The sequence below is a fragment of the Xenopus tropicalis genome, chromosome 1 (genome assembly GCF_000004195.4).
Source record: "Xenopus tropicalis strain Nigerian chromosome 1, UCB_Xtro_10.0, whole genome shotgun sequence".
Classification (NCBI taxonomy): domain Eukaryota; kingdom Metazoa; phylum Chordata; class Amphibia; order Anura; family Pipidae; genus Xenopus; species Xenopus tropicalis.
Genome location: NC_030677.2, coordinates 106,203,138 through 106,228,530, shown reverse-complemented (window position 1 = coordinate 106,228,530; position 25,393 = coordinate 106,203,138). Strand labels below are relative to the sequence as shown.

The window sequence follows — 25,393 nt, the reverse complement described above, 5'->3', positions numbered from 1 at the left end:
ACGGTACCAACTAACAATCACCTATGGCAATTACATTCTCTAATATAATTCTAATCTTGACATTTTCCCTTTTAATATCACAGAAGCAATACTGCACCTCAGCAGTGTTAACTTTTCTCCCTACTGATAATACCATATAATTTCTACTCACACTACATTCTGGCATCTTTACTACTCATTGTGTTAAAGACCTTTTGTCTTTATATGATACAAGAAAAGAGTTTTTAAAATGAAAATAGAAGACAAAAATGAGAGTTAAGTAATTGAGAGTGATCATTAATTAATTATTTGAATGTAATGTTTGACCTTCAGTTTCATAAATTAAAGATGAATCTACCCCCACTGCTTTGTAGCTGGTATTCTCCCAAGTCAGTATTCCAAATTCCTCCACAAGGAAGGACATTCAGTGCCATAATTTAAGTGCAAATAATCCAAAGTAAATAAGGCCATTTGATTCAGAATAAAAATGAAGAAGAATTGGAAGTAAAACAATTTGCCATAAGAGTACTTGCACGCTCTGCCTGGAATTAGAAAATTATTGCAGCATATGAATGCCACCAACTGATATGGAGTAGAATGCTAAAAACAGAAAAAGATCAGGATTAAAATGAATAATACTGAAATGCACCATAGACAACCTACAAGCTATTACCCATGAGTACTAATCCTAAATCATGCCTTCTTCTAGCAAATTAACTTGGCTAAGCGCATCCAGTCTCTTATATGAGTCCACCAAGATTTCAAGAAAATACACCAAATCCATCCCTACTCAGAATGTTTTCATAATAGCATAAATCATATCATCATTATTGTAAAACCAATTTGTAGCCATTGGACATTCTGGGTACTCCGGTTTCCTTCCACACTCCCAAAACATACATGCAAGTTAACTTGCCCTAGTGTGTGTGTGTGTGAATGTGATAGGGACCTCAGACTGTAAGCTCTGCAAAGGCAGTGACTGATTCGAATGATATAATCTCTGTAAAGCACTGCAGAATATGTCAGCACTATATAAGTAAGGGATAAAAATAATTCTTGAATATCTTATAACAACTGCATGGAAAAGCATGTACCAAATTCAAGAGGGCCACGCTCAAAAAAGTAGCACAGACCTGGGTGCCGAATTGTAGTCCCATACAAAAACAGCAAAAACTGTTTGATCAACGTTTCTGTCAACTCAGAGAAAGGTCTGTGTAACACAAATGCTGATGTACACCAGGATTTAAAAAATATATTGATATATTGTGTCTCGTAAAGGGGTTAAATGCACAATTTGCTGCAGGTTTATTCACCTATAGCAACTAAAATCAGCGTAGTTTAAAATCAAACACCTTATTGGTTGCAATAGGTTAATGCAAATAATGTGTGCACCCAAACTTAACCCATAGGTTCCCAAATGCACCCAAGCTAAAGCTGGCCATACATGCACTGATATTACTGTATAATATAAGATTCCATACAATATTCGTGTGTGTATGGTGGATTGACCCTGAACTTAGTGGAGGGTACAAACGACTGTAATTTTAAAGGAAAGGCTAGTAAAGAGTTAATCTCAAGCTGCAGGCATACCTTCAGTTGTCTCAATAGTGCCCTTAAGTCTCCCTATATTTCACCTGTTTGGAAGATCATTAGCCAAACAGGAAGAAAAAATGCTGAGCTGTGTAAAGAAAGTTTCCATAATGCCTCACTCCTGCACAGACACGCAGACCCAAGTGAACATGCTCAGTTAGTTAGACTATGGGGCTGATTTACTAAGACACGATTTCGAATCCGAATTGGAAAAATTCTGATTGGAAACGAACATTTTGCGACTTTTTCGTATTTTTTGCGATTTTTTTTCGGCGTCTTTACGCAAAAATCGTAAAGACGCCGGAAAACTCGCGTTTTTACGCAAAAATCATAAAATTACCGATCATTACGAAAATAATGCAATCGGACGCATTCGGCCCGTTCATGGGTAAGTAAATGTGCCCCTATGAGTCAGCTTCCTGCTGATTGGCTCAGATCCACATTCCTAATGGGGGGGAGTGAGTTCTTAGCATTCTTGAGGGAGGGGGGAGCAGGAGAAAGCAGGAAGCAGAAAGTTGCGTGTCTGTGGCACAGGAATTACAGACACAAGAAATCTTTTTTCAGAGAAGTCAATACAGCGTTTCTGTGAGTGCTTATGGCTGTATTTACTTAGACCTTCCTGATAAAACTTACTTACTTTCTCCTTTAACGTATATGGTCACTTTTAACCCAATGAGTCACCTGTAACTATAGAGATGTGCCTGACCTGCCTAACTCTGATGTCATGAAGGGGGTGGGGTGGAGCAGGCGTGCACCTATAAATAGGGACCGATATCGGCAGCTACAATCAGCCCGTGTATGGCCACCTTTAGACAGGAGACCGGGTGGCTAGCGGGAATTTATAAGCAAAGCACGGACGTGATGAAGGGGATGCAGCAGAGCCCAGCACAAAGTAGTTATGCCGCTGAGGGCACTGTATGGTTGCTGAAGGAATAGTTCACCCCAAACCCGCCTGTCACCTGCTAAGCATGTGTGGATGTTGGCCTGAACCCAGCCCCACATCCCCAGTCAATGCTATCCTCACTCCATTTCAGGCAGATTATTGCCTCGAGAGATGTTTACACATAGAAAAATTGTCGGCTGCACAAAAAGGTTATGGTTAGACATTTTTAATCAAACTGGAAAGACATTACTTTCTATATCAAGCCATTAGATAGTCCTAAGTGACCCAGCTTTATCAGAGCCAATAGCTGTAACATCTATTAATGTGATAAAAGCAAAAGTTACAAGAGCCCTGTACCCATATTTAAGCATTGCTTACACCTAGCATGGTATGCTATATTCAGAGGCAACTTTCAGTAGGTGCAATAAGAATGTAATCTGAGGCATAACACTTAGCCCCTGTTGGAGAATGAACCTTCTCTAAACGGTGTATCTCAACTTGTTCACATATCCTCCTACCTCTACTCCACATCCAGCCCTTTTCTTCATTTCACATACATATTGCTAAAGCAATTTCTCCTTGCTTAGTTTATTCTTTTACTTTCTTAATCCAATATTTAATTGCCTGTCCACTTTTTATTTCTTTTTCTGCTAGGTTTAAAAAAAAAAAAAAAAAAAAAAAAATGATTGTTAAAATGAGCCAATGATTTATGCTGCTTATGCACCCACTGTTTTACACACTACAAAATCAAAATGATATTGTCTACTGTAGTACAAACACAATATATAAAAGAATTATATCCTTGTATATTACTAGTGGAGGTAAGGCTTAGATAATCAGTATTTAGATATGCCTCTAAATAATTGTTTAACATATTCATAAAATTAAATATGAGTTCAATTATACAATGCAATTAGTTAAAATAGTCTTGAATTCCCTTTGAGTTTATTCTAAGCAGCTCAATCTTACAAACATATAATATCACAAGAATAGAGCAGTTATATTTGTAGGACCTTGGCCTATGGAGCAAGCAGAGGAATATAATAACAGCTCGTTAGAACCTTATATTGTAGCAAACGTATTTTCAAAGCTGCGACACGGATATGACCCAGAACCAATAGTGATAAATGTTGTATGTCACTGTTGCACAGTCTCTGAATCCCAATGCTGTAACCTTTGGTGTTGGGTGAAGGGCTCACAAAATGCAATAGGAAATGATTTTAGTTCCAGGTATACAGATAGAGATGGATAAAAAAAGACACTAAATCCCAGCAGTGCACCAATAAATAATTTGAAATACATGTCTTTCTCATAATCGATGGGTCCCTTGTGCAGAAAAAGGGACCATAATTTACGAGAGTTTCTCCATTGTAGTCAAAATATAGACAGGTTGCAGCTTCTCTCCAAGGCAGTATGAATGGCTCCGCTCTCCCTGGAGTGAAATCATACACGAGAGTAGAATACAGATCTCACATTTTCAACTGAACCTGTATGCTGTCTATTGTGAATTCTAATTTGCTTGAAGAATAGAAACATTCAGCATCACTTCTGAAGCCATATCATCTCTTACTATAACTCAGAAAAGTGTAATACATCTCTAAACATGTTTATAATCTGGGATTTTAAAAACCTCTAAGGTTATGTTTAAAAGAGTTTATCTAAGACATCATACAGTCCAGTCTGTTACTGGTGTGTTTGGCTTTTTGATCAGCTTCCTGGTTTTTCCTACTGTAAGTCCTCTCTAAAAAGGGAGCAGAGGGAGAAGGGGTAAGAAGAGCCCCTCCACAGAGTACAGAGTGCTCCAACAGATGGCAGGGTGTAATATGCAGGTTGCAAAAAGGGACAGGGCTAATGGGGGAATGGAAGGGGTTTGTCCAATCATGGAAGGGGTTTGTACATAATGGGGTGTGGCCAGAGCAGATGAGGAAAATGTGCACACAAGCATTTTTTTTTTAATTTGTGTACCTAGGTGACCAGTGGACTAATAATTAGAGCCCACTGGGGGAGGGCCCTTACAGCTTAATAATTTCCCCACAAACAAAAAAACACTTTTTTAAACTTTAGTTGCCCTTCAAAGAGGGGTATACAGGCAGTTCTTATATGAAACAGCTTAGAACCAAAATGAATTTTTAAGTACACTATGGCAGAGGATACAGGATTCCTATATATATTTTACTTTATAGTTATTAGTGTATCTTAGTATGTTCTTTTTCCACAGACAGTGACAATGTAAAACTAGACAGATCTCATAGTGACATATATTTTTTTTAATTGTTGCCATTTATATTTTAGCTCACTCATTACTTACTTATAGGGACATGCCATCTGATATTAGATAGTTATATGGTAAGCATAACTTTTTACTCTTTCTCATGATGCAGGCTTTTGAGGAGGGGTGAATCCTTTTATTTTTATTTGAGATATGGAAGACCTGTCAATGCTGCCTTGCTGCTACCCGGTTAACTTGAATGTTTTAACCACCTTTCCCTACCCATCACCACTCTGGGTGAGTACAGTCATGTAACTTCTAATTTAAGCATTTAAACCACACTGTGTTATAGTGTAAAATGTGGGAAGAGTCACTTTTAAGAGGGAGTGAGTTTTAGAGGGGATTTTAACAGCTTAATTTTTAAATAAAATTTACAATAAAAAGGATAATAGTAACGAACTTACCACCACCAGGAGTGTAAAAACCCAGGAGGTTCTCCTAATGTGATATTTTTCTCCCATCGTATCTGTATAACAAAACAATAAAACAGTGAAAAGATTGCACACAAACAAGAAATCTGGTGATTCCTCAAACTTGTTTTAATAGCTAAAGTCACAGATACATATAATTCCAAGAGGGAAACAGAAGACTTAAAAAAAGAGTTGTTATAGGTATGTATTCATTGCAAAGGGCAAGCTGTTCCCTCTGACTAACTCTCTCCCCCTCCTGCAGCGTATGTGATGCTAGTAAGGTAGCCAGGGGGTACAAATTTACTGGGCACAATCAATCCTGAAGCTTGAAAGCAATATTTCTTACTATTCAGTAAGTCTAAATGTCCTACTTATAGAGGGCCCCAGAGGGCCAGAAATAGGTTCCTTGATTGCAGCTAGTGTCAGACAACTTTCCTACCATTATTAATTACTTTGGGAAAAATGCCTAGAATATGACAGCAGCCCAGTATGGAGCCCGGTAAACATACAACTGTCAGCTTCAAAACTTGTACTGAAATCTACTTTAGCTGCATGTAACCTCCCAGTGGCACTTGCAAGTCAGTGGAGAGATGAAGCCAATTGTGTCTTCAGATTATTTATCAGTTGTGATGCACTGGTTTCTGTGATGCCATACAACAGTAATCTGAATTAATTACTAATCAGATTTATTGCTTGCATTACAATATTGTATACCGAGGGTTGGTCCCTAAACTCAGGTGGCTGACAGTAGCCCAGAGTACATGTAAGCCAAAAAGTAGATGGTAGGCTATTATGAGCATATTTGAAGGCACCGCTAAGGCTGATGGCAAACGTGGCGTAGGGCTGATATTTTCGGCAAGCGCAAAAACGCTTTGTGAAAATACAGTCCTACGCCTGCTACTTGTGCCTGCACCCGAATAAATGAGATACGCTTGGGTGCAGGCACACGTAGCCGATATACGCAAAAAACCACGAGAGAATGCAAAGTCTTGCATTTTTTTGCGTATATCGGCTACATGTGCCTACACCTGAGCGTATCTCATTCATTGGTTAGTAAGGGGCAGATTCATTATGCTGTATAATAAACAGCGCCAAAATTCACCACACATTGGCAGTGTAAAAAACGGCATAAAATCTGCATAATTTTTAAAAATGTTTTTTCTTATAAAAAACTTACATAAAATAACGGTGTAAAGGCTGTAGTTTGGAGGGCGAACTTCTCCATTTATTTTATACAGCTTTTTACACCATTTTTTTTAGCATATTTCATTTTAATCAGCATAATAAATAGGCCCCCTAGAGTTACTTTCATAACAGGTTAAGCACTGATCTGCACTGAATTTTCTTGATGTGAATTTTCAGCTGATCTGAAGCTGAATGCTGTGCTGATATCTTCATAAAGGTAGTTTCACTGAGTGGCACAGAATGGTTCTCCAGTGAATGTATTTGTTGTGCATGTATGTACAGGCTTGAAAATTATTCACTGTGGAGGGATCTGATATACTAAGACGGCTGCATCAATGTGTAGAATGTTTCTACACAAGTGCAAATGAATGGACTGCATGGAATAAATGTACTTTATTCAGCAGATGAGCAGTTTTGTATGTAGACCAATATTTTAGGAATTGTTATCCCATCTGTGTTTTTTATTATTATATATTTATAAATTTTAAATTTTTGATAGGCAAAGTTACAGTAATTCACCTAAGGTCAGAAATACAATTTCAAGACAATTCTCACTACACTTTTCCTCTTGCAAATGGATAAAATTGCTGCTTTACAGGATATATACTGTAGAGAAACTGTATTATTTGGTAGATTGTAAAACCAAATCTTTGTTCTAAACAATGTGGCTTAAACATAAGAGTCTAAATGCAAACATAAACTGCATGTCCCACTGAGCCTACCCTCTATGTACATGCCCTAAAACCTCAGATTTAATCTGCCATGCACCCTTTTACTCCTCTTCCAAACCATACATTTCTGTTCTACTGAATAATATAATGTCCTATTTTGTGCACAGTCTCTGTTTCGAAATGTTCTTCTGAAACTGTTAAACGGAGTTAGAATAAAATCCTGTGGCCCAACAGACATGAGAAGCAGACAGTGCCTTGCACTACAGGCAAATAGTGAGGTTTATGCTACGATGAAGACACATGCATTCAACATTTAACAATGATCATAAGTCATACAGCTGAAGGCTTACAGTCATCCGTGTCATCTTTACTGCATGTAATTTATGCGGATAATAAACCTGGCAGGAGATATGCTGGCTAGTATTATTGGTAGTTTTTCAATTCTGTGCCAGGTTGTAACTATGGCCTTGGAAAACTGGTGCTATTCATTACAGTAATCATATGAAATGGGAAGAATGTGTTCAAGTATCTCTTATCAATTGTAATAGGAAGCATGGTTCTTACTAATTATTTGGCCTAGTTATAAAAAGAGGTGGGAAAGTTGAATATCATGTTACACTAAGTGTTATTACAGCATAGAACAGGAATGCCAAAACAGAGGCCCTTCAGCTATTGCAAGGTTTATTGCTATGGTAGATGTTGCTCGGCTAGAGTTTACGATCATTGCGATCATCATCTATAGTTTAAAGCCCTGGTAGAGAATAACAATCAAGCATTAGAAACTAGATTGTGTTGCAATATAGTTGAAATCATTTTAGTAGTACAGTAGTTTTTGATAAATTCTATATTGTCTTGAATTTGAACAATCATGCAAAATAAAAAAGGTCCATGATATGGCGGAAGGTCTTGTGAATAGTAAATAGAAAGTGTTTGTATGTTTGCTTTGCCTAACCCTCTACATATGGCCCATAAGTCACTTGCACATCTGACAAACAAACATTTAGAGAGGAGTACATTAAATACCAAAAAGAAGCAACTTAGCTTAGAGACAAAGAAACAGCAACCTGTGTTCAGGGCACATAGTGTATGCGGGCCAAAGTGATGGTTTGGTTCCCAAGTGCACTGCTTAAAAAATTTAGTCTGATAGTAAACAGAGGTAAGCTATTATGACAGGGGTTTTCAACTGAGAAAGTGGAAGTGTTGTGATCCCCAACTAAGATATTCTATCAGCCACGTCAACTAAATTGTCCCAGAACATAGATACATACTGCAAGCAATAACAGGGGCTTTAAAAGACAGAGCTGCCACAGCTGATACAGTATGCTGGTGCCACATGCCAGATGCCTCCCAGATTCCATATTCTGTAGAGAATAATAAAAACTGCTACACTAAACCCAGTTTATAACAGTGTGCATGGTTTTGGTAAGGAATTGATTAAATTAATATTAGGGTATAGCGCACCATTACACCGTAAAAATAGAAAAAATCTAGTAAAGCAGTGGGGCAACTACATCAGCCCTATATGAATAACTCCACAAATATCCCTGCATATATTTTATTCAAATTCCTACTGTGCTTTGTGTAATTTATAGAACAATGTATGTATTTTATCTTAAGGAGAAATGTACAACTCAACACTGCATACAATTACTGTATATACTCGAGTATAAGCCTAGTTTTTCAGCACCCAAAATGTGCTGAAAAAAGTCACCCTCGGCTTATACTCGAGTCGGGTGCCATGGGTCCCTCTAGACTAGCACCCTCTCTCCTTTGTGTGCAAATTAGGCCACCCACAGCCAGACCCTCCAGTTCCCTGGCCTAGGCTCCCACTAGCAATACTTATTTCCCCTTACATCCCTCCGGGAATGGGCCTGCTGCCAGTTTGCCAATGTGCAATGAGCGTGGGGTAGTACTCATATTGTTTTTGTTGACCCTCTTCTCCACTTACAGAGCTAGTTTACTGTTTTTCTTTTAAATAAATATTTAAAAACATGTACCCCACTGATGCCTCAATTAATGTAATTTTATTGGTATTTATTTTGATTAATAAAACTTAGCAGTAGCTGCTGCATTTCCCACCCTAGGCTTATACTCGAGTCAATACGTTTTTCCAGTTTTCTTAGGTAAAATTAGGTACCTCGGCTTATATTCGGATCGGCTTATACTCGAGTATATACGGTAAATTGTCCATTTCAGGTTTCCATTTCCTACTGGTATTATGTAAAAGACATCTACTGTATGTTTCTTATAAGAACTTTTTACTTTCTTTGGTAAAATATCTTCACCACAGATTCAAACTTTGCCATGGTGATAAGTCAGTAAAATATATAACAAAGTATGAAGTGATACTGCTCTGCCAAGTTACAAGGAACACAAATTCATCAGAGATTTCTATAAATACGAATTTCCTCCTGGCTTCTCCCCCAGATTCAAAGTATAAGACCTTGGATCAACATTCATATATGCTTTTAATATATGCTTAATCAACGCAAGAGACTCCAAGGAATATCAGTATGGAATTACACATGATAAAGCTGTCTTCTGTTCTTCACAGAATCTTTGGATGAGGTGTCTAGTATTCAGTCAACAATTACATAGTTACATAAGGTTGAAAAAAGACCAGTGTCCATCAAGTTCAACCCATCCAAGTAAACCCAGCACACCTAACCCACACCTACCAATCTATACACTCACATACATAAACTATAAATACAACCACTAGTACTAACTGTAGATATTAGTATCACAATAGCCTTGGATATTCTGATTGTTCAAGAACTCATCTAGGCCCCTCTTAAAGGCATTAACAGAATCTGCCATTATCACATCTCTAGGAAGGGCATTCCACAACCTCACTGCCGTGAAAAACCACCTACGCTGCTTCAAATGGAAACTCCGTTCCTCTAATCTAAAGGGGTGACCTCTGGTGCGTTGATTGTTTTTATGGGAAATAGAACATCCCCCATCTGCCTATAATCCCCTCTAATGTACTTGTACAGAGTAATCATGTCCCCTCGCAAGAGCCTCTTTTCCAGAAAAAAACAACCTCAACCTCGACAGTCTCACCTCATAGTTTAAATCTTCCATCCCCTTAACCAGTTTAGTTGAACGTCTCTGCACTCTCTCCAGCTCATTAATATCCCTCTTAAGGACTGGAGCCCAAAACTGCACTGCATACTCAAGGTGAGGCCTTACCAAGGACCTATAAAGGGGCAAAATTATGTTTTCATCCCTTGAGTCAATGCCCTTTTTTATACAATACAGCACTTTATTTGCTTTAGTAGCCACAGAATGACACTGCCTGGAATTAGACAACTTGTTATCAACAAAAACCCCTAGATCCTTCTCCATTAAGGATACCCCTAACAAACTACCATTCAGTAGATAGTTTGCGTTTATATTATTCCTACCAAAATGCATAACTTTGCACTTATCAACATTGAACCTCATTTTCCAGTTTGCTGCCCAGTTTTCTAATTTTGTCAAATCGCTCTGCAAAGCGGCAGCATCCTGCATGGAACTTATAGTTTTGCACAATTTTGTGTCATCAGCAAAAATAGAAACAGTACTCTCTATGCCCTCCTCCAGGTCATTAATAAACAAGTTAAAAAGCAAAGGACCAAGGACTGACCCCTGCGGTACTCCACTAACCACACTGGTCCAATAAGAAAATGTTCCATTTACCACCACTCTTTGTACTCTATCCTTCAGCCAGTTCTCTTTCCAATTACAAATATTATGTTCTAGGCCAATATTCCTTAATTTGATCATTAACCTTCTGTAAGGGTACTGTATCAAACGCTTTAGCAAAGTCCAATTAGATGACATCAACTGCCATTCCAGCATCGAGGTTCCTACTCACCTCCTCATAAAAGGCGACTAAATTAGTCTGGCAAGATCTGTTACGCATAAAACCATGCTGGCACAAACTAATAGTATTGTGAACTGCAATGTATTCAAGTACCCTATCCCTTATTACCCCTTCCAAAAGTTTTCCTACTACTGATGTCAGACTAACAGGCCTATAGTTTTCAGGCTGAGAACGGGATCCCTTTTTAAATAACGGCACCACATTAGCAATCCGCCAGTCTCTCAGCACCATGCCAGACCTCAATGAATCCTGAAAAATTAAGTGAAGAGGTTTGGCAATCACAGCGCTCAGCTCATTTAATACCCTGGGATGAATCCCATCCGGCCCTGGACCTTTGTTTACCTTTACATGTTCAAGTCTCTTCTGAATTTTCTCCCGAGTGACCCATGTGTCAGTAGCTAAATTACTAGAACTGGGCATATTAAAAGGGAAGCCTTCATTATCTGGCTCCTCAGATGTATAGACAGATGAAAAATAAGAGTTCAAAATTTCAGTTTTTTCCCCCGTTCTCATCAACCAACTTACCCCCCCCCCCCCGTGATAATAAGGTTCCCACCCCTTCTTGCTTCATTTTTTTACTATTCACATAATTAAAAAATAATTTTGGATTCTTTTTACTCCTAGCTGCAATATCCCTTTCCATTTCTATTTTAGCTTGCTTGATAGCTTTTTTGCATGTTTTATTTGCTTCCTTGTACCTGATGAAAGTTTCTGCTGTCCCAGCTAACTTGAATGCCCTAAAAGCACGTCTTTTCTTACCAACCTCGACACTAACACCTTTATTCAGCCATAAAGGTTTTGCTTTGCGATGCCTCTCCTTGCTTACAAGGGGAAAATTTTTCGAATTCTACCTGGTTTTGCAGCCGGAAACATTCATTCGTGTTTCTGTTATAGGGATAATAGAGTCCTTATGGCAGCTAAAAGCAGGTAATAAGGAAAGTAATGCAGTTGTCCTACTGCCGCTGCTCTGCTCTGCATCCTGCTGAGAGCACAAGTGTTTTGAACAGGTAATGTTAGCTTGGAATGGCAGAACTCTGCTGGGCTTCACACCTATTACTTCCCTCATACAAAGTGGGAATTAGACCCTTCTGCCACATACGGCATTTAAGTATTACAGGTAGTGCTTGGCATCATAACAGAGAGGACATATTATTGAGTTCTAATAATGTTGTATATTTTTATGGCAGTTTTAATTGCAGGAGGATTTAGAACTTTACTTTAGAGCAGCCATCTCAGGAGGGAAGGAAACTTTCTATTGGTTTTGCTGAGTGTTTCACAAAAAGGTTACTAATGGGAATTAACATTAGAGGTCAGCTTGAGGGTTGGGTTACAGTTATATGGCCTTTCAAGCCTAATTTCCCTAAAGTAAAAATCATTAGTAGAATCAGTAACAGTAACAAAGAGAAGCCCTGAAAAAAACATTTGCCTTCTACCATAACTAGAAGTAAAAGTAATTAAAGGAGCTAAAGTGTACCTCATTCCTAGACTTATCGCAAAGCAGAGTTGGTGCATATGGTGGTTGAAGAACTCAAGACAAACACAACTTGGGACCTGGGGTTTTCCGGATAAGGGATCTTTCCGCACTTTGGATCACCATAACTTAAGTCTGCTAAAATCATTTAAATATTGAATAAACCCAATAGGCTTGTTTTGCCTCCAAGGATTAATTATATCTTAGCGAAGTACAAGGTACTGTTTTATTATTACAGAGAAAAAGGAAATCATTTTTAAAAATTAGAATTATTTGCTTATAATGGAGTCTATGGGAGAAGGCCTTTCCGTAATTCGGAACTTTCTCCATAATGGTTTTCCGGATAAGGGATCCCATACCTGTATTCATATTCCACTTTATGGAACCATTAACAAAGCTATTATTTGAAACAATAACAAAAAAAATAAAGGTTTAGTCAAGAAACAAATAGCTAAAGATGCAACTATGTGAAATATAAGGAACATTGCCAATTTTTAAACAAGGGGGGCTACTTAACTTACAGATTCTAAATGGCATCAAAGATGTTACCTGTAGCACCCAATAAATAAGTGCTGCTTCAGGTACCTGCAATATTGCACCTTTGTTTATATAGAAACCCAAGAGTGCCTCCCCAAAGCAACTTCAATAATAGTGCAATGGAATTTCTAAAGGAGTTTACCATAGGAGAAACCATATTTTTCATATTCTGATAATTGGTCGTAACCACACCCTGATCCCCATCTAACGCCAAGATGAAGGCATTTCTCTAAAGACTACAGGCTTGCACATTAGATGGAAAGGCTTACACATGATAATAAATAAAAAGTGTTCATTGCAATGAATGCCAATAAATCAACATGGTTGCTCTCAGTTTTTCTTGCTAATAGCACCCTGCAAATTGCTGTTGTTGTGTCTCTCACCATGGATTTTCACCTTAAACTGAGCAGTTAATATGAAGACAACATTTTAAACCCTTTATGTACAACAACATGTTCTCCATCAGGTTAGGGTTTGACTGCTCTGAATATAGCTAATCCCAAAGGGAATGCTTTCTATAGCTGAAAATGGCTATAAAAATATACATTCCAAAAGGTTTAGGAGTTTCTTATACCACCATTTGTCTCATAAAACTCTGCAATCGTCAGTGAGATGACCTTGATCTTTCAGGACAAAACCATAGGCAGGAGGTTAGCTGTAGGTAAGGCTGTAGAAGGCTATGATGAGAAACAGAATGGATGGCTGTATAGTCCTAAGTAGAAGGAATATAATGACAGTGCTAATTTGCAGGTTATAGACTGTTGGCTATAGTTCTCTTATAGGGAAAAAAAAGTGGAGGTTTTGTATGTCTGCCAAATGGTGGTGTATGATATAGTGTCTACAATGTACAGCAAGCATAAATTCATCAATATAATAAATCTACGGCTCGCAGTTTCAAGGAGAATTCAAGTAAAATGTTACATTTCTGTAGACTTAATTGCAACTACTTGAACAGAAAGCAATGACTGGTTGCAGTGAGGTGTGACACATCACTTCACAGCACACAGGGCAGGGTAAATCAAAGGGGTCCTAAATCAATTTTTAACAACATGTTCACATAATTAGGACACACTGACTTCTTTTTTGAGTAAATCACTTAAGGGGGTTGGTCAACTTTGAATAAAATTTTAGTATGATGTAGACCAGGGGTCCCCAACCTTTCTTACTCATGAGCTGCAGTCAAATGTAAAAAGACTTGGGGAGCAACACAAGCATCATAAAAGTTCATGGAGGTGCCAAATAAGGGCTAAGATTGGCTATTAGGTAGCCTCTATGCACACTATCAGTTTACAGGAGACTTTATTTGGTAGTAAATTTTGTTTTTATTTAACCAAAACTTGCCACCAAGTCAGGATTTAAAAATAAGCAGCCACTTTGAGGCCACTGGGAGCAACATCTAAGAGATTGTTGAGCAACATGTTGCCCGCGAGCCACTGGTTGAGGATCACTTGTAGACAGTGTAGAGAGTGACATTCTGAAATAACTATGTTGGGAAAAACTCAACATACTGTTCTTCGACTTCAGCTTATTCTACTGATTCTTTTTCACTTATTCTTTGTGCCCCCCATTTTCTAAACGCTTCTCTTCCTACAGTTTTAGGGGTACAATGCCCAAACTCTCCACACTTCTTCGCCCTATAGCAGAGCAGGTTGCCTGAGCTTTTCTAAGCATTCTCAACCCCCGTCTTTTTGTAGCGTCACTCTGAACACCCCAATTTTCCCATTGACTTTGAGAGGGAAAATTTTCAAACTGCTGCCACACTTACAGCTTTGAGGCTACACTCCCCAAACTTGGATCACATGGGGTCACCCTGAATGAAAAAGCAACATTTGTTGGATGACCCAGTGTGGGAGGAGCCAACAACAGCCAATCAAAAATTTTACCCATTGACTTTAATGGGGAAATTTAAATTGGTGCCACACTTACAGCTTTGAGGCTACACTCACCAAACTTGAATCACATAGTCATGGGGTCAACCTGAATGAAAATGGATGCCCAAAAGTGGGTGGAGCAACAAACAGCCAATCAGATTGTACCTTTTGACTTTTCTGCTGCCATTCTCACAGTAATAACACCATGGTCCCCAAACCTTGTAGAGTTAGGCACCAGGTAACTGCGCTTCAAGGTTAGAAAAATTAGGGCAGAGCCACCAACAGCCAAACAGATTTTACCAATTGACTTTCAATAGGGAAATTCAATCTGCTGCCATTCTCACAGTATTAACACCAGGGTCCCCAAACTTTTCACAGTTGGTCACTTGGGAACTGTAGTTTTAGGCTTGAAAAAGTGGGTGGGGCCACCAACAGCCAATCAGATTTCACCTATTGAATTAAGCCAGAGTTCCCGAACTTTGCACATTTTGTCACTGACTACATCCCAAGTTTAGAAAAGTGGTTGGAGCCAACATCAGCCAATCACTGGTTTAAATTTAAACTTCTGCCATTCTTTTAATATTAATACTAAGGTCCCCAAACATTGCAGAGTTAGCAACCAACAGCGAATCAGATTTTACCTGTTGACTTTCAATGGGGAAATTCAACCTGCTGCCATTTTCACAGTATTAATACCAGGGTACCCAAAATTTGCACAGTGGTTTTTACTATATAACAGTGGTCCGAGTCCCCAAACTTTGCAGAGTTGGTCACTAGGGGACTGCATTTTTAGGTTTGAAAAAGTGGGTGGAGCCACCAAGAGTTAATCATATTTCATCTATTGAATTTTTTTTTTTGGTTTAAATTTAAAATGATGCCATTCTTATACTATTTACGCCAGGGTCCCCAAACTGGGTGACAAGAATTCAAGGTTTGAAAAAAGTGGGTGGAGCCACATATAGCAAATCAGATTTATTTAATTGATTTTAATGGGGAAATTTAAACTAATATAAACTATATTTAAACTAATGCCATTATTTAAGTATTAATTCCAGGGTTGTTAAACTTTGCAAAGTTAGTCACTGGGTATTTGTGGTTCAAAGTTGGGGGAAAGTGGACGGAGCCACTGACAGCCAATCACATTTCACCTATTTACTATCAAGGGTGAAATGTAAAATGCTGTCAGTCCCACAATTTTTATGCCTGCCCTCAAAACTTTGTAGAGTTGGTCACCGGGGGACTGCAGTTCAAAAATAGAAAAAGTGGGTTGGGCCACTAAGAGCCAATCAGATTTCATTGGTTTAAATTTAAAATGCTGGGTGACTTCAACTCAAGGTTAGAAAAAAAGGGGGCACACCCACCAACCACCAATCACAATTCACCTATTGACTTTTAGTGGTTTAAATTTAAACTGTTGCCATTCTAACTATTAGTCCTAGGTTCCCTAAACTTTGAAGAGTTAGTCACTGGGTAACTGCAGTTCCAGGTTAGAAAAAGTGGGTGGAGCCACTAACCGCCAATCAGATGTCACTCATTCACTTTCAGTGGGGAAATTTAAAGTCTTAAATTTTTCAATATTTACTATGCAACTAAACGGCTAAAAATCCAAATCTTACAATTTGCCAGCTAAAACTTGCTGACATGTGTAGAATTCAATGGCAGATGTCCCCTCCCTTTCCTGAAAGATCCTTCTTTTGCCTCAAAACTTTAGAGGTTTTGGACTTTTTACGCTGGTTTTTGTGCAGTAACCTGAAAAATTCCAGTTCCCGGGGGCGACAATTCCAAACAGCCCCAGTTTCTGCAAGTTTTGCAATGGTGACTTTTTTAGTTCAGATATTTTTGTATAAGTCAGACATTAGTGGAAATGTTGAGTTGAATTTTTAAAATAAAAATATGAGAAATGTTGAGAGTTTTAGTAAATCTGCCCTTCAAAGTTAATTTGAAGGTGAACCACCCCTTAAAGGATTCCTTAAAACTATGGGAATGCATTTTGTTTGATATTTGCTTTGCTCGAATTCAAGTTATGGTTAGAAAACTCGAACGCAAAAAACCCAAACTCGAATGTAAAAATTTGCCATCTTAAAGCTTGCGAGTTTCTATAGAAGCCATAGGCAAAGTCAAGCCATATTCTTAAACTCAAATTATCGAGTTTTTAGAGAAATTTGAGATATTAGAGTTTTTTATTTGAACATGCTTTCCTTATTAATAAATAAGTGACCATTCAAATATGCGAGTTTATTTGTTTTAGAAAAAGCAAATTCGAATTCCCAAACTCGAAAATTAATAACCCCTAACAGTCTGAATGATTTCATTTACCGCCATGGCTCAGCAGTGTACTCTATTGCGTGAAAAGAGCTTTTGTACAATTTTTAGTTAGTATATGTTGACCATAAGATCCCAACCAATATCCATGGACATTAATAACTTCATCAGTTGGGCAGGTTTGAAAATGTCATCTGCTAATGCAGCTGTACATAAACTGTATGCATAAATTGTACTGATAACACAACAGATTCACAGCACCAGGCTATGCCTTCCAGTGTACACAAAAGCTTCACACATATCTTATTACGAGAAAATAAAGTTGTAAGTGACATTTAAATGCTTGGGACAAATAAACTGACATTTCCACAAGTTAATATATTCTGTATCTCTGTGCATAACAACACGAGGAAATAATCTTTCAAAGGTCCTTGTTAGATGTCAAAGAATCTGAGGTCAAAGATACCAAACATATATTTACGTACTAAGATCCTTTCTTAAAAATTGATAAATAGGTTGCTGGTACAGAGGTGACTGTGTATAGCATTTATGAGACTGATAACAGAATGGGATCTTTAAAATTGAAAATCTTGTGATAAAAAATGTGTAAAAAATAAAAAGTATTGAAAACATAAAGAAAGAATAAAACATAATGTAGATGAAAAAAAAGTTACTGAATTACATTGTGTTGATGACCCACTGCACTTTGTAAGGACTGATATTTTTTAAGATCTCAGAGTACAGTAATCTTAAATATTACCTAGAACATTCTACATCTACTTTTAGGCAATTTTAAATAAGCAGCCTTGTGACCATCAAACTGAAACCCATTTGCAGTCAAATAAATAAACTTCAAACTAACCAAGAGTTGCACTGGGAATCAAATTATCTACTTTTTAAGGACCAAACATGGAGTAGAAAACATTTTCCTGAATTCCTGGTATGTACCAAATCCAGGATTAGCTTCAGCATGCGGCCAAGATACGCGATTTTTCAGCAGGATTGGGATTCGAATGCATCCATACCTCTGGCCAAACTGAACCCGAATCCTTAAAATCACGTGATTTGTTGACACATAAACAAGGATGTTGAAAAATTTTCAACACGCACCAAATAAAGATTCAGATTCCGAATCAGTTCGGTATTCGCCTGAATATTTCGCAAAGGATTTGGGGTTCGGCCAGATCCTAAAATAGTGGATTCGATGCATCTCTAATTAAAACAATAGGCAAAAAGTATTTTAGCACAAGCTCTATTCCTTGCACTGATGTTGAACAAGGGGGTATACTGCCCCTTTAAAGGATAAGTGATCCTTTTATTTTAAAATCCCGTAAAATTACATTAAAGGAATACTGTTATGGAAAAACACATTTTTTTTCAAGTCCAGCACTGAGATCTACTTTTTTTTAAAAAAATGCATTTTTTTTTTTGTTTAATTTTGAAATTTTACACAGGCTAGCCATATTCTTCACTTCCCAGGGCCACAGCCACGTAACTTGTGCTCTGATAAAGTCATTCTTTAATGCTACGCTGCAAATTGGAGTTATATCACCATTCTCCCTTTCCCCCCCAGCAGCCGATCAGCAGAACAATGGGAAGGTAGTAAGATATCAGCTCCCTGACACCTGTGGTAAATATCAGAATGCAACTCAATAGTAAAAAAATCTAGCTTGGGACTCCAATAAGGCTGATGGCCCACAAAACGAGTTAGTTGCCGCTGATAGATCTCTCCTACAATTGGCGACTAACCGCTCCAAAATGCCTTTCCACCAGCAAGAATAGGAGTCAATGGTGGAAAGATCTACGCATCGCTTAGGGTTTTCAAAGGTATGTGCAGTTTCCTCCTGCAGGCAACTTTGGAAAGCCGAAGAGATGCGCAGGCCTTTCCACCGGTGACTCTTTATTGTTGGCGGTGGAAAGGCATTTTGGAGCAGTTGGTCACCCATGGTAGCAGAGATCTATTATGAATAACTTGCTCCATGGGCCATCAACCTTACATGGGAGTAGGAGAAATAATAGGTTATCTGAAAGCAGCACTGGCTCCTTCTGAAAGCTCAGACTCAGGCACAATGCCCTGAAACGGCTGTCTACACACCAATATTACAACTAAAAAAAAAATACATTTGTTGGTTCAAGACTACAATTTTAAATGGTAGAGTGAATTATTTGCTATATAAACATTGTAATTTAGAAATAAAAAGTACACCATAAAAATGATGACAGAATTCCTTTAAGCAGCTCCCAGAATAACATTATTTTTTCCCTGCATACAGATTTATATTGTTTCTCCATTACAAAAAGCTGAACTCTCTCTTTTGTCTAGCTCTTCAGAAAACTCCTACGAAGACCTCACAGAGGTGCTTACTGGACATAATTACTGCCTCTGCTCCAATTAAAATCAATCACGCATGGGCAGTAGGGAGAAGGAGTGCTCAGAAAGCAAAAAGGGGCGGAGCTTCACTTTAGACACGGAAGCAACTAAGAGAACTACTGTTTAGCTCCTTGTAATGGAAAAACAAATACATATGCATTTGTAGAGAAAGGCATTTTTTTCTGGAGGCTGTAGTAATTTTAAAGATTAAAAAAAAAAAGTTTACTTATTCTTTAAAAGTTTTCCCAAGCTGATACTGTTATGCATTTGAATTAACAGAACCGAAGGGAGCATTTAAAGTTATTTGTTACACAAATGTTGTTGCTTCGGTGTCTGTAAAACTTTGGAGAGCTTGATCTGCCACATGGAATTGGTCTCCACTGACAAAAAATAATTAGACAGTGATCCAAGGAGGGAAGTTGCAAGAACCAAATGATTTTCTATGGAAATCAGTTTTCTGCAGGTATTAAGTAAAGTGCAATTACAATTATAAATAACTTTTGAAAAAGTTTAAAGTTTCTAAGAATTACATTTGTGTATGTTTACAGCTCTGAAATATTTTAAGTGCAAATGTGCCTTTGTTTTTTAAATTGTCCAATTATTTGTCTAATTAAAATATTAAGAAGTGCATTATTTTTCCCTTTTCTTTTTACTCCCCTTACATTTTATGACATTTGTCTCTGGGCTTGCATTCTTGCCTAAGATGCCATTGTCCCACTTGCAGGCTTGCATCAAGCTTCTTTAGCATTTAGCCCATTTTTAAATTTCTGGCTTTTGGAAACACAGAGACACATTTTTACTCAAAGCAGAACCTCCTGCAGGTAGGCAGTCCACATGGGGCTACCAAATAGCCAATTACAGTCCCTATTTGCCCTAAAAAGGTGAGGATCCATGGGCAAGGGCAATGGCAGATAAGGAGATTTGACCTCTCCTGAAAATACCTTAACATTGGTGTCAATGTAATTTGTTAGTGGTTACAAATGGATTGTGTACCCACCAGAAAATGTATGAGAAGGCTCCATCGGCCCACACTGACACGAATGCTAAAGTATTTTTAAAAGATTAGTCATTTGCGCGTAGCACAGATTTCCCGATTTGGAAGATCTCCCCATGGACCATCACCCTTATGTTCCTTTAACAAGAAGCCACAGTGGCCCAACATTCCCTTCTGGGCATGCTTTGACATTATGAGGAGCATAACCAACAAGCAATGCGGAGGAAACCATCACCACAATAAAAAAAGCAAGGAGAGGTTCTTCCTTCGAGAAATTTTTTCACTGTCACAAGAAGCCAGGTTCTATAAACTGAACTGTGTACCGGATTTTAGCTAGTAAAATACATTTAAAAAAAGTGGATGTTAAGTGTAAATTAATTTCATTATTCATATTTTAGGGGCCAAAAGTTGATTACTTTTAATGACATTAAGCAAAATGTTCCATAATAAGCACTCTGGAAAAACCAAAAGTAAATTCAAAGTCCAGGGTAATCTAGCTCATTTTCCCATCACATTTGCTTGGCTTGCATACCATTAAAATGAATCCACACACTCAGAGTGGATCCTGCAAATCCCAAATTAGTTGAAGTGCAATTTAAGCGATTCATTCCTCAATTAAAATGAGTGAACGGCCACTTAGTATCAATAACGTCTGCCTAGAAGCAGCAGGAAGGGATTAAGACCAAATGGAAAAACATGCATCTGGATTAACAGTTTCATTGACCTGCTGCCTAAAACTTGTCTAACTTCTTTAGCAAATGAACACCTTGGCAAATAGACTGTAGTGCTGTAATGGACTATAATGATCTGTAAGGCACAGGATAGCAATCATTCCCCAGCGTTCGAACCAATCCTTCATTAGTAACAATTACTTCCCTGCTCTAATGAATCCAACCAAGAAATCATTACTCTCCACTAGCAAACATAATATCTCCAATACCTCCAAATTATGGCATACAGTTTATTCTATCTGATATTCTACCAGTACTTCACTATACAAAATTTTGGGGTTTTAATATAAAACAGTATTAAATGTGAGCATGACTTATAACATCGTAACAAACATTGTTGTTATCATAAAGTGGGAATGAGGGTGAGACCAAAACATTCAAGCACAAAAATAAATCCTCTGTTTTCAGTATTAAATATAATATTTTGTGCAAAGAGCAAATTTAATATATATAAAACACAGGGCGGAACTAGGGGTAGGCAGTAGAGGCAGCTGCCTAGGGTGCAACGATTGGGGGGCACCAGGCTGGAGCCTCTCCTGCCTACCCCTAGTCATCTTCCTATGTCATTGCCCCTGCCGCTTGTCACTAGCGGTGGAGGCAATGACCGTTCTGATCGCACCCCCCCCTCACACCTCTCCCCCCTTGTGCTTTGGCGTGCATGCGCCATTCGGGGGGGGGGGGGAGTGGCCGACCAGGTTGCCTAGGGCACCCGGTCAGCTTGGCCCGCCCCTGATATAACAAACAGCCACAGAGAGCGGCTCAGTTTAACAAAAACGCAGTTTTTCAGAGCACTAACCGTTATTTGTAGGCCAGGTGTATAAACCCCTGGCTCATCACATGAAGATCCCTTTCATAAACATCAAAAACGGTAGCTCACCCAATGATATAGTTGGTCCGGGTGTAAAAACCCCAGACCCTCCGCTTTTAACTCAATATTTCAATAATATTTGTCAAAATCAAAAAGAGAAACTCACTCTCCAGGGAAGTATAGTGGCCGAGATGCAGCGCCCCGAACCCATAGCCAAACCCAAAACATGTCTTTTTATTACAAAAGTCTAAAACTCCTAAGACTGCAAAGAATCAACCTTTTCTTATGTCTTTTAATTTGCCATTTTGCATTATATTACAAAATAATTAGCTGCTATTGATTGAGTGTAATCAAATTCTGGGACAGACACATAAAAGCAGCATTAGGGCTCTGGCACACAGGGAGAGTAGTCGCCCGCGACAAATCTCCCTTTTCGCGGGCGACTAATCTCCCCGAATTGCCATCCCACCGGCGAAAATGTAAATCGCCGGTTGGATGGCATACGCATCGCCGCGATTTCAACGAAATCACGGATGTTTCCTCTCAAGGCAACTTGACTAATATCCCCGTGTGCCAGAGCCCTTACAAATACAACATATATAGAATGACATCCAATTAAGATAACCATAATCTAACTAAACAGATCTTTTGTCTTGTAAGTTTTTTTGTACCTGCAAAGAATTGGAAGAAACCAAAAGATTAATCGCCGAAAAAGCCTCGCGAGTCTTTTTCGGCGATTTGCGCGAAATCGCGCCGCCGCGTCTGCCATCCCGCCGGCGACTTACATGTTCGCCGGTGGGATGGCAGAGGGAAGGCAACTCGGGGAGATTAGTCGCCCGCGAGCAGGGAGTTTTGCCGCGGGCGACTAATCTCCCCGTGTACCAGAGCCCTTACTTGCTGAAAGGCACCAGGTTGTGAAAATCACCAAATTGCAGTAGATTGGCAGGGACTGTTGTAAATGATGAACAAGCTCTGTAAAGTGCTGCGTAACATGTCAGCAATATATAAATAAGGGAAATTAATAGTCGGGATAAATTTGTAGTGATGACCAAAATTTTTGGGCAGGCATAAATTCGCCATTGGTGGATAGTTTCGCAAAACAGGCGCAAGAATTTGGCACGTGCGCCCAAAAAAATTGTTGCACTTGTCAAAAAAGATTGTCGCCTGAATCATAATTCTGGAGAAAGTGATCTCATTCTCTCTTTCTAGTAAATGAGTAGATCATTAGAAAAAAAAAAGAGATATAACAGAGATATAACTGAGATATAACTGCACTGAGATCTTTTCTAATGATATAAAGTTTCAGTGACATGCATTTTTGCATATTAACATGTTCGCCTATATTCTTGGATTAGGGACAAGCAGCATCAGAGCCATTAGCCAGAAACCAGCGCACAATTTCAAATCATAAAAATAACCTATATACCTTACAGGTATGGGATCTGTTATCCAGAATGCTCGGGACCTGGGGTTTTCCGTATAGTGGATCTGTCTGTAATTTGGATCTTCATAACTTAAGTCTGCTAATAACTCATAACTTAAGTCTGTATATAATTTAAATATTGAATAAACCCAATAGGCTTGTTTTAACTCCAAAACGGATTAATTATATGTTAGTTGGGATCAAGTACAAGGTACCGTTTTATAATTACAGAGAAAAAGGAAATAATTTTTAAAAATTAGAATTATTTGCTTATAATGGAGTCTATGGGAGATGGTCTTTCTGTAATATGGAACTTTCAGGATAACAGGTTTCCGGATAAGGGATCCCATACCTGTATAGGATAAATACTATTTATATCGCAAAAGGAAACATGTTATATGCAAAAAGAATTAGAATTTTAAGAAATGAAGCCTCATTTACTAATTCAAACACAACAGCAAATGCAAAACCGAGTTCATACTGATGCCATTCATAAAGAAGCTTGCACCCGTAAGTGTTCCTAACAACTTGCGGCAGAACCAATGTGCTCGCCAAGCCTGTCCTGATAATATGTGCAAGTGAAGATACTGACACAGGGAAACCCTGGCATTACTGCCAGCTGTAACCACATGCTGAAAATTTTGCACATTGTAAAAGAGAGTTACTTTTTCAATTACTCTAATTTACTTTTCTATTTCATTTTACATAGAACGCTGGCTTTTTTCTGGGATCAGGAAAACCAACACCAAAGGGCTAAACTCCACAAGCAATTTTGACCAGATTTTGTGGGTCAGCTTTTACCTCATTTTGTAGGATCCTACAAAATCTGATCTTCACAGCTGTAATGTAACGTCAGATCAGATAAAGTCAGATGTTTTTTCTTTGTTTATGCATCCGACAGTCAATGTATATCAATAAGAAAAACAGTCCTTACGACACCAACAGGCACTTTGTGTCATATGGCAATCCTTTCATGTAGTTTAAATCAGTCCTGCTGATCTGACACCACCCACAAAAAAATGCTTGTTGATTTCAACCATAAGACAATTTAAGAACAGGCAAATGTCTTTTAATAATTTGCTTAACTAGTTTACATTTAGATCAGTAATGAGTAATAAAGTTAAAAGTTTAATTCATTAAAGTTAATTTATTAAGAACATACTGCACTGAATACTTGTTAAAGGTTAATATCAAACGGTGTCACATGGTAGACCATATCTCTAGCAACAGAACTGGCCAACTTTCTTTCACTACATAGTAAAAAGCATGTTAATTTGTTTGCAAAATATGTTTATTAAAATGTAACTTTCAATCTGTGATCTCTTGAGAAGTGCTCAAATAATTTGCCCATTGCAGAAGTCCAACAAGCAGCTCTACCAGGTTGATACTATCTACTATTTAATCTTACAATATATTACTACCATACCGGGGAGGAGAATATTTGAGAAAGCTAAAATAAAAACATTGTCCTAGCAAAAAATGAACTAAAAATAAACCAAGGTCTTTACAGTCTCATAAGTATATTTCATCAGGTATCAGAGCCTTGTTCACATTAATTTTGCATTTCACAACTATCATGGGGTTACCAGGTAGAGAGTTAGAAGCCAGTGGGCACTGCATTTTCCATGGCGCAAATGTGCTTTGCTCAAAGTGGGCAGGGGGGAAGAGGGTTAGAAAATGACACCCTGAAATTCAGTGATGACACACCAGCAGAGGTAGTCTTTGAGTTTAGTTCTGAAAAGACTGAGGGAAGTTTCTCTCCAGAGGAATTTAGAGATAGCATTCCAAATGTAAGGAGCAGCAAGGCAGATATTATAAACAATTAACAGATATTCTGAGACAATTTGCAAATGGGTTATTTTTCAAATCATTTAGCTTTTTGTTTAGCAGCTCTCCAGTCTGGAATTTTAGCAGCTATCTGGTTGCTATGGTCCAGCTAACGCTAGCATCTTGGCAGTGGTGTGAATGAATGACTTGAAGTTTAATAGGAGAGAGTCTAAATAAAATGATAAGTATTAACAAGTAAAAATAATAATAAAACTGTAGCCTCACAGAGCAATAACTATA

At 38.2% G+C, this 25,393-nt stretch overlaps 1 protein-coding gene across 2 annotated transcripts in view; it reads right to left on the bottom strand.

The window, feature by feature from the left end:
* ssbp4 (single stranded DNA binding protein 4) overlaps positions 1-25,393 on the bottom strand; it is a 234,939-nt gene that overhangs the window by 162,041 nt on the left and 47,505 nt on the right. For both annotated transcript variants that reach the window (XM_012953833.3, XM_002940660.4), the window contains exon 3: positions 5,126-5,187. In XM_012953833.3, the coding sequence (XP_012809287.1) occupies positions 5,126-5,187 (62 nt within the window). The remainder of the gene's footprint in view (positions 1-5,125; positions 5,188-25,393) is intronic.